The sequence below is a fragment of the Procambarus clarkii genome, chromosome 10 (genome assembly GCF_040958095.1).
Source record: "Procambarus clarkii isolate CNS0578487 chromosome 10, FALCON_Pclarkii_2.0, whole genome shotgun sequence".
Classification (NCBI taxonomy): domain Eukaryota; kingdom Metazoa; phylum Arthropoda; class Malacostraca; order Decapoda; family Cambaridae; genus Procambarus; species Procambarus clarkii.
Genome location: NC_091159.1, coordinates 27660961 through 27671801, shown reverse-complemented (window position 1 = coordinate 27671801; position 10841 = coordinate 27660961). Strand labels below are relative to the sequence as shown.

At 34.1% G+C, this 10841-nt stretch overlaps 1 protein-coding gene and 1 long non-coding RNA gene across 3 annotated transcripts in view; both read right to left on the bottom strand.

The window, feature by feature from the left end:
* Positions 1-2028: 2028 nt before the first annotated feature.
* LOC138363025 (uncharacterized) overlaps positions 2029-10841 on the bottom strand; it is a 439332-nt gene continuing 430519 nt past the window's right edge. The window contains exon 2 of the long non-coding RNA XR_011227986.1: positions 2029-3770. This is a non-coding gene — a long non-coding RNA (uncharacterized lncRNA). The remainder of the gene's footprint in view (positions 3771-10841) is intronic.
* Positions 2029-10841, bottom strand: part of LOC123745994 (uncharacterized) — a 153173-nt gene continuing 144360 nt past the window's right edge. For both annotated transcript variants that reach the window (XM_045727104.2, XM_069321780.1), the window contains exon 12: positions 2029-10323. In XM_045727104.2, coding sequence (XP_045583060.2) covers positions 10208-10323 — 116 coding nt within the window. In that variant the 3' untranslated portion in view covers positions 2029-10207. The remainder of the gene's footprint in view (positions 10324-10841) is intronic.

The following is a 10841-nucleotide window of genomic DNA, read 5'->3' as shown; positions in this document are numbered from 1 at the left end:
GTAACAACTCTTGTATATATCTCAAAAAAAAAAAAAAAAAAAAAAAAAAAAAATAACTACGAAGATGACTCGCCGTGAGCGCCCAACAGCAACAAAATGTTTTTACTCTTGGGATTGTTATCACCTCCACACTTGTCCTACAGCGTTAATTTTGGTATCAATGGACTCGCAATGAAATTCCCAACACAGTGATATGAATATAAGCGTAGAATAATGATTGCGGCCCGCCCGCAAGTGTGGGAAGTGGTGAAATTGTTACCAGGTATCGGTGACGGGACGACGCACGGCGCTTTGAAAGTTTATACTTATTTCACTCTCATGACATTAATTTTCTATGTACGTCATTCATTTTTGTGTCAATGTGTTCGCAATAGAATGTTCTATGAGCCCGTACGTAAAAAAGATCAACAAAGCGTAAGATAGAATAGCGCCAAATATAAAACAACGCTGGAACATATCAGTGAGCGTCAAACACACACGAAATGTTTTTACTTTTGTTAAGTTTGTCAAGTTTATACTTGTTGCACAGTTATTTTTGGTTGTACATTGATCGGAATAAAATTCCATAAACAGACATATGCATATAATACATGATATGGGGGAAGCATTACCAGTATAAACGGCTAAAGTCACCCACCTGTAACCCGTTTGGAACATAATACCATTTGACCGAAGTGGTCCACACCTTTCATGAACTTATTGTACCATGCAGCCTAGTGGTGAGAAAGAGAGCCTCATGGCGCGCAGTTTGAAACAAACCCAAAGTAAATCGGATAAAAATTGAATTTTATACAAATATTTTAAAAGAGGACATAACTTTATGTCCACTATGCGGGAGCGGTTAGCGAAACAGGACGCCTCGGTGCGTCCGGATAACGCGAAAGTGTATTAAGGGACCTAGTCTATGGAACTCGCTCCCTAGTGAATTGAAAAGCTATCAAACTTTTGCCTCATTTAAAAACAAAACCAAAAAGTACTTAATTCATCTTCGTAGTTTCCTACACTGAGCTTTAAATTTGCTCTGTATCTAGTGTTACCTAATCTCCAATTCTTGATGTACTTAATCCAAACAACTTTATCATTGTGTTCATTGTTGTCTTCTTTTATGTGCTAGCCATATGCTGTATTGTGCCTACTAATTTTTGTTAAACTACCATTCAAGCTGTCATTGCAATCAATCTGAGCTATCTATGTGCTTTAATATACCTACAATTTTCTCTCATCTTTTATTTTTTTCTTGCTATGTAACTGTTATCATTTTTATAAATTTTGCAAGTATTTACCTACTTAAAATTTTCTTAGACTAAGGACCTGCCCGAAACGCTGCTCGTACTAGTGGCTTTACAAGAATGTAATTACTATGCTATGTATCCTTACAATCCCAATGTACCTTCTTGTATATAAATAAATAAATAAAATAAATAAATATATAATACAGTGGCGCCTCGATTAATGAATTTAATCCGTTCCGGCACCTAGCTCGTCATGCAAAACAACAACACTGTCGTCGAAGGTGTCCGTGAACCAGCGGGTGTGCTCGTTAATCGAGACAAATTTTCTGCGAGTGGCTTGCGCGTTACGCGAAATGCTCGTAAATGGAGTCGCTCGTCACTCAAGGTTCCACTGTAATTACTTTTATGTTCAGAAACCAAAAAAGCAGGAAAACAATAAAATTCTTTACAAAGAATTCAAGCACAATCGTGACTGGTAAACTGAAGTGTGGGTGGTTCAAACCGGGAACCTTACATTGGTCTTCTTTCCAGGTACAATGCCTAGAGATGGGTAGGAGAGGTGGGGTGGGAAGGGGGTGACAAGTTAACCCCACTGGCTATGGGAGTCATACACAAGCCTTCTCACCACAAGGCAAGACCTCTGAGAGGGACTTGTCGAGTATAGCTACCCATTACTATAGTGTACTCTTTTTCCAAAGTAACTCAACTCCTGATATTAATGTTTTATTTTGTTAAGGTAATAATATTACATCAAAATACTAAATGTATAACATTTTATGGATAATGAAAGTATTAGGCAGTTAAAGTACATTTTATTTAATTTATCCACATTAAACCAGTAGCAAATAAGGCAATGAAGTTTTGAATATTCATAAATAAAAAAATACTTGGAGGATTTTTCATCAAGAACAGTCAGAAACAATCAGAGCAACAAATAAAATGTGACCGAGTCAAGAAAGTGAGAATTTTGTGTTAATATTTACTTTCTTACTCAAGAGTTAAAGATTCACATGATTCTCCTAGTCACATTGCAATAATAGAAAGATAGTGAAATTTAGAATCTAGCATTTGACATTTATTTTATCAGTTATTACACGACCAAAAAATAGTAAACACTCATACCTGGAGCATACCTGGGAGGATTCCGAGAGTCGTTTTACTCACCGAGCCTGGCCTGAGGTCAAGTTTGACTTGTGATAATTTGGTCCAACAGGTTATTGCTTGGAGCAGCCTGCATGCCCACATATCCACTACAGCCTGGTTGGTCTGGCACTTCTTGTAAGACCTTATCTAAGTGCCTCTTGCATATATCCATCTTTGTTCCAGCAATATTTCTAATGCTTGCTGGGAGGGTGTTAAACAGTTGTGGACCTCTGATATTCAGACAGTGTTCTCTGTACCCATGGCACCTCTACACTTCATTGATTCTATTCTGCATTTCCTTCTGTACCTTTCGCTCCACTATGTTGTTATTCTACTGTGTAAATTTGGGACCTGGTCCTCCAGTCACTTCCATGTATATATTATTTAATACCTTTCTTGTCCCCTTTCCAATCCTAGACATGAAAACATTGCAATGAGTTATAATACAAGTAAAACAAGTTGTTATAAGACACAATGAGGTACCAAAAAAAAGTAACAATAAAATATGTCAACAAGAGTATAATTAACTGAAATGGCTGATGAAATGACTTACACTATTCCAAGACTAATAAAAGTAATGATTACTGAAAGACATTATTTAAATTGGTTCTTAAAATACTTATGATAATAAAATGAGGTAAAAATAGCAGGCTAAGAGAAGTCCTTCTAGCAGTAGTCATTCTAACAATAGATCTTTTAACACATGCTGAATCAAATGCAAGATGTTCTTCCTTGTAGTGTAAATTGTTGTTTTGTCCTTCATTCAGAAGGACAAAATTCCTCATTTCTCATTCACATCTCACTAATTAACTTAGAAAATACAGTAGTAATTTTTTTTAAAGATCAAATTAAAGCTTAGTGACAATAGTTTATTAACGAAGTTTAACGAGATGAAATATTAAATAATTACTGTACATCCTAGTTAGATGGGAAGACCTATTTCTTCCACAGTGTCCCACTCTAACTAACACTGCTTCCATCTAATAAAAAAAAAAACAGAACTTTGCAATATATAAACAATTCAGGATAAACAAACATTTAGCCAAGCTATCACAGAGAAGTTTTTGCAAAGTCTACATTGAGGCAAATACAACTTGACAGGATTAAATTCTGATAACTTAGCAACTAACATCATAACTTATTAATTGAATTACTAGACATTTACCTCGTATTTGATTGGTTCTGTCTATATCATAAATATAATCTATTAAGTGTGAAAGGACTTACACTAAAGTTTTATTCCTTATTTTAAAATTTACCATTATACAGTTTTTCACAAAATATTATTCTCCATTATACTTACCCAGAATACCCACTTGCTGAAAAATATAAGTTAACATTGATCCACAAGTGAGTGTAAACCTTCAAATTATAGTAGTAAAGCAGCATTCCCTACTTAATTTTTATAACATACAAATACTGCTTAAATTTATAAATGCCACCTTTGAACAATCATGATATTTTGAGAAATAGAACTGCATCATTCATCATTTACTTAAACAATTTATTAACCCTTAACATGTGACTATCATCAAAATTGTCACTTCACCAGTCTGAAAAAAAATTATTATTGATACTAAAGATAATAATATTATCTTTATTGTTCTTATAAATGATACTTTTGCCTGTAAAATGTAAGAGAAGACAAAAATCTTGTCTTGTGTTTCATGAGGTGTAGCGAGTAGCCAGATAGGTGATGGCAGGTCATTGTATCATTCAATGCAACACATGAATGCGACGCATTTGTGTACTGTATTCGCCTTAGATGTTTACCACGGATGTTTTTAAGGTTTTTTTATTTTGCTTATTAATTTAAACAATTTAATGTTTTTGTTTAATAGTTATTTATGTATACACAGTGACTGAGTACTGTATTATAGGCCTGCAATATAATATATATACCATTTGACATAAATCAGTTCCAGGCAAAGCTCAAAGGAAGTGTCTTGCAACTTACTCCTGTGTTGCAAGTATATCTTGGAATGTTGTTCAGGAATGAATTCAAACACTGGCAAGAAAGATCAAATTTGTGATTTGATAGCCACGAGCCCCTAGTACATGATAACCTCATCGCTTCATTACGTCTATATACTGTAGATGTATTACCGTATAACAATTTACATAATTGGTATAAAACTGCATAAAAACAAAAGTCAGCAAATGATGATGGCTGCATGTTCGGGGTTAAAACACTGATAGAAGAGATTCATTAAAATAGACACCATACAATATGTAAACACATAAAAGCTTAATTTTTGCATATCTTTCCAAAAGCAACCAAAATTAGTGGTTGCTTGGCACAATAGATTATGGAAAACAATTTTCAAACTCGTATATAAGAATTGGATACCTAACACTTATTTGCAGTTTTGCTAATTTAAGTCAACCAGAAATGCCTCCAACATAAGTAAAATAGCTTAAAGGCCATACTGTTCTTTAATGGACTACATAATCTATAATACAAAAAATACACAATCCATAATAAAATGCCATTATACAACATATACCAGTCATACAAGACATGCTATGTTAACATACTTTGTCTAGAGCACGAGTCCCCAACCTTTTCCATGCCTCACACCCCTAGAAAATGTTGGACTTAACTTTGTAACCTTACAAAAGCAATATCTCATTTGAAGATGGCATTCTATAGCATTTTTTTATATTATTCATAAGGGGATAATTTTTGGCAAATCATGGCACGGCCTTCCTCTTTGTTGCACTCCACGAAACACCATCTCGCACCTCCTGGAAGGGTGCAGGCATCCTAGGTTGGGAATCCCTGGTTTAGAACATTGCCAATTGCTGCCAAAATTAATGACATTTACGGCGTACATCTGCGTTCTAAAGAAATTCACATAATGAAGCACTTAAATTTCCTTCCTTTCATCTTCATTTTTTAACATCCTTCAATAACACATATATAATTCTCAATACGAAAGGGTGACACTTAAACAAATACTGTACTTATACATATTTCATATTTATGTTTTTATAATGCTCTAATATGTCACGATAAATACCCCAAGCCAGTAGTTGACATTATTAAAGACAATGTTTAACATACAAGAGCTGGAAAGTGCAAAACTAGATTTGATAAAAGCCCTTATAAGCAAGATGTTATCTTTTAGTCTACTCCTGACTTGGTCTCTTAACCTTGGCATTGTTACAAACACTGAAATCTATTAAAATATATCGAACAGTTCATTATTTTGATAATTTAGCAATTTTACAGCATATTTCTAGCTACATTTCACAAAAATATAGTACTGTACTGTATAGTAACTTGCTTAATATCCATTACCATCAAACTGGATGGCTTCTGATAATTTTACTACATGTGAATATTTTCAGTCGCATCTCTATGGTTTGATTTTGCAGTTTTTGGTCTATTAATTGGCATATTATTTATGCCATGTGTATCGATAAAATTAGTGGTTTTATAGAGATAGCAAGTCCCTGATGGATGTATGACCTTAAGATTTCTTAGAATTTTTAATTTACATAAATGAGAATTACTACTAGAAAACAATTAGAAACACAGTATATTCTGCACAAGAAGCTAGAACATGTTTGTGATCTTTTTTGCGGGAAAGCAAGCAGACCAAAGTATAACAAACCTAAAATATTAATGACTTAATATGACATTTCTCTCATTTTCAATGTTTATAAATAGGTTATGGTATATAGTACCGAGTAATTTTTGTAAAATCATTTATTCTAGTTCAATGAGTAAATAATACAAAACACTACAAATATTTTCTACTGTTGTCCTTTTATTAACTTTCACAGAACTCCACTTCTAGTCTTGGCACATGAAATACAGTAATTCAATATTTTAGAAAGATACTGTTTGTGGTAAACAGTTGATGCATTAATCTTTGATGTTCTAACATGCATTTCACCATCTAGAATATTTTACTCTTTATCCCCTCCAGAATTTGCTTTGTATAATTTGCATAATGTATATCCTTTTTGCTTACAAGTTACAAATGAGTATATCTAAGTGAACATGACTGATTAATATTCTAATTTAAATAACAAATCTAAATGCAGTACTGTAGTTCTTATATGCAAAGGAAAATAAGGGGAAAGGATATTCAGCTCAATGAGTTTACTGACAAATATTTCTTATCTTCAATAATGGCATGACAAGATTTATTCTTTGCATGCTTAAGATTATTCATAACTCTCAAAACGAGTATGTCATTACCATAAACATGCCAGTGACATACTAGGCAAACAAGCTTTGGCAGAACTGCCATGTTGACCATTTATTTTGAGTTGGAATAGTTGAGATTGCACATGTTCATTAGTGTCAAGTGTGCATGCATATGTGCAGATACATGTACTGTAATTACTTGAGTGTAGTTAAAGTAAGAGAGCTATCCTTGTGGTGTCCCGTCTTCCCAGTACTCTGTCACACAATGTTTTGAAACTAATGGTGGTTTTGGCCTCCACACCATCTCACTTTACTTATTTAAACTGCCTATCACTCTGATTGCAAAATAAACTTTCTATGTTCTTTTGCCAGTTTTGTTTAGTTAGCTTAAATCTATGATCTCTTGTTCTTGAGGTTCAAGAATTCTACTTTTATAAATTTTGTCGATTCTCTCTACTATTTTGTAAGTAGCGATCACCCTTTTTTTCTTCTTTTAGCTTTGACACATTTAACACCTCTAACCTCTCCTTGTAGCTCTTGTCTTTTAGTTCTGAGAGTCATTTTGCATGTATTAGTCTCTCACAAATTACATCAATAGTTTCTTTAATCTTTATCTGTTCATATATTTAAATATGGGTCTGAAAATTGCTAGCATAGTGAAGGATCCTCTCACAAAGCCCTTTTGTGGTCTTTTGGTAACAGCATACAATCCAGAAAAACTAGCTTTGTTTATCGGAGGTTTTAAAAATATTTTCCCATAATTTGTAGGTTGTGGCCAGTTTTCATCTATGTCGCATTACATGACATTTATTTATGTTGAATTCCATCTGGCATGTGTTGATCCACTTATTCTGTCTAGGTCATTTTGGAGGGCAATACAGTCATCTCCCTGACAATTTTGCATCATCTGCAAACATATTCAAATAATTGTGTTCCCTCTGGTAGATAATTATTTATATAGATAATAAAACATTACCAGTGCAAGAGCTAAATCTTGAGGTACTCCACTAGTGACATTTCTTCAGATACATTTCCATGGATTACCATTTACATTTTTTCCACCTGTTATAACATTTCTCATCCAATTTAGATTTCTGCCTTTCAACCTGCCTATGTGTTCTAAAGTCCAGAAGAGTCTTGTGTGGGTTTATGTCAATGGCTTTTTTCGAGACCAGATATATGCAATGGGTCCAGCCTTCCCTTGCTTGCAACATTTATGTGGCTCTCATAAAAACTATGATGTTATGCCTGACCTTTCCTTTGGAAATCCAAACTGTCTTATTATATATTATACTGTCACTTTTCAGGTACTCTGTTCATTTCCTTTTTAATTTTTAGTGCATTTACTTCCATGCTTGTGCTTTTTAGTGCTTTTACTTCAATGATACAAGCGTATAGTTTAATGGGTCTTCCCCCATTTCCATTCTTATACTTTGGAATTATGCTTGCTAGGTTTCCCTGTTTGTAAAGATGTTTGAAAGGTAATCTGTAGTGGGGCACTCATCTCAAATTCACATTACCTTAGTACCCAAGGTAAGACTCCATCTGGTCCAACTGCTTTATTTCTGTCTAGCTCCCTTACCAGTTTACCTACTTCTCTCAACACTATTAATCTAATTTATGTTTGAAAGTCGAGATTGTGCTTGGTTTGCTGAAAATTTCATCCTGCATGAACACGCTTTAAAACTGTTTATTTAGTACTGTACATTACACACTTCCTTTCAAGTCTCTGAGTGTGTGCATGTGTAGTGTCAAATACAGAGGGAGGGGGAGAGGGCAGGGGGGGGGGGAGGGTACACATAATAGTGGGAAAATTGTGGTGATGATTGGGGTCAAATACATAAAAGAATTGTTAACACTTTTACCTATTTTGGGTAGTGTTGTGTTATCTGTACTTTTCTATCTTACTGTGGCTTTGGTCTCGTCTTAAATTTCTCATAATTTATCACCGAGTAGATACCGAAACTAAATCTTAAATACAGTATACACCAAACAACGACAAACACAACTTAAGCACGGTGTTAACTGCCTCTGCATAACTATTATTGACTGCTGTGTATTGTTATAAATCAGTCCACATTTTCAGTCCAATTTGAATATACATTATGATGTAAACATGTAACATAACTAAGTACAGTGGTACCTCAATTTTCGTATTTAATCCGTTCCCAGAGACTGTACAAAAACCGAAAATATGAAAACTGAAACGAATTTTCCCATAAAAAATAATGTTAATTGAATTAATATATTTAGGGATGTGGAACGGATTAACTAAAACATACACTTTACACAGAATAATACTCTTAGGTACCTAACCTTCATTGAGGACTCTTGTTGGTGTATGGAAGACAGCGAGGAAGGGGGAAGGAGGAGAGATGTTAGTGTTTGGAAGGGGAGCCCCCTTCCACTATAACAGCAAGGATGACACTTCTGGGGGTACTCTCTCTCTCTCTCTAATGTTTTGCAGGCATACCACTAGGACCTGGTTGTGGCTCACTGCTTGCTTGTCTTAAGAATCTGTCTATAGACACTTGTTTTTTCCCTATATTTTAACGCTTGTCTGTAGTGAGACATCACATTCTCACTATGAATGATCTCATATTTTTCCTCTATCGTCATCCTCTCAACTACTATATTTTCTTAGGTTGAACATTACCACTGACTTTCTTGGCACCCATGGCATGATATATAATAAGAACTTATGTTCAGAAAAAAAAGCACAAAAAACAATGAAATTCTTCACAAATAATTCAAGCACGATCATCACTAGGCAGGAGACACTGGTAAACTGAAGTGCCACATGCTCGGTGGACCCGTATGTGTATAAACAAACTCCGAACACTGAGGAAAACAATGAGTACCAAATCTAATTTTTAAGAAATTGAGTACGAGTACCGAAAAATACGAAAACAGGGACATACAAAAACCGAGATTCCAGTGTACTGCAGACAAGTCAGCTATAGTGAACAAACTTTTTTTTTTTTGTGATTTACCAAGGATAAACGAAGCCAGCGTACATTCATTTATGCACGTGTACAATATACTATAAACCCTATTCAAGTACAGTATACTAATTCATTATGAAAAAATTGCTTAGTTTTCTGTAAAACAAATTAAACTTCACTAACTTCAATATAATTAATTTAAATGACATGCACTCATTTTTAATTAAAGAATTTTAAAATATTTATTTAGTAAATTATGCTCTTGCTGAAAAGTTAGTCAAGCCAAGAACGTACCGGTAGTTAAAAGTTTCCAGAATTCTTCCAATTGAAAATTATGACAAGACACATAACAAATATAAATATGTAACAGTAATAAGGACTTTTCAAAGATGTGTTTTAGTGGTACAAAACTACCTCAAATGATAGGATACGTACTTATTTTTAGTCATTCATTACCTTATTTTCCACTTTTATGGAGTGGGAAGGCACCAGCCCAGAGGTGAATAATGGTGAAATGTTATATATTTAAAAAAAAATATAGAACATTATGCTTTTCATTTTTAATTGTATGAATCCTCTTTTATTATTTCAATTCCATATTATTCACAAAGTATTTGTTTTTTTAAATATGATACTGTACTTTATTTAGAACGTGATTAATTTCTTTGGATATTCATTTTAATCTGAAGTGCACATGAATCATTCACGTGCAGACTTCACCTCTCTTATACGTTGAAGTGTTCCCTTAGTTTTCTTCTGAGTATCTTGCCAGCAGATGATCGTGGGACAACATCAGTAATCTCAACGCCACCTCGCAAGCGCTTATGAGGTGCTACCCGTTCTAGTTAAAAGATAATAATTTATTTAATACTAAAAATGATTCATTTTCTATATAAACTAAACAGGAATACTAGCTACAGATATAGTCTGAGAAGTGACCTAACTCAAAATATTTTACTTCATGTTAGGCAAATTAAAAATAGATATACAGCAAGTTTAATTAAGAATAACTTAAGAATAACTTAAGAATAAAAGATAACTATAGAAATTACAAACCACAATAAATATAGAAATAATATTTCATTCACTTGCACTATCGGAGCCTCGAACCTGTCATCACTGAAGCAGAAGAGTGGAACTTGTCGATCTGACTATGAACACCCACAATAAGAGAGGATCCAAGAGAGAAACCACTGGTATTTAATTGAGATTGCATAGGAGACACCCCAGGAGAGACAAAGTTTCAGTTGGATACCAATGGTCTCTCTCTGGAGACCCTATCTTATTGAGGATGTTTGTAGTCAGGTCGGTAGACTCTAGTCTCTAGTTTTGGTGGTGACAAATTTGAGGTTCTGATGG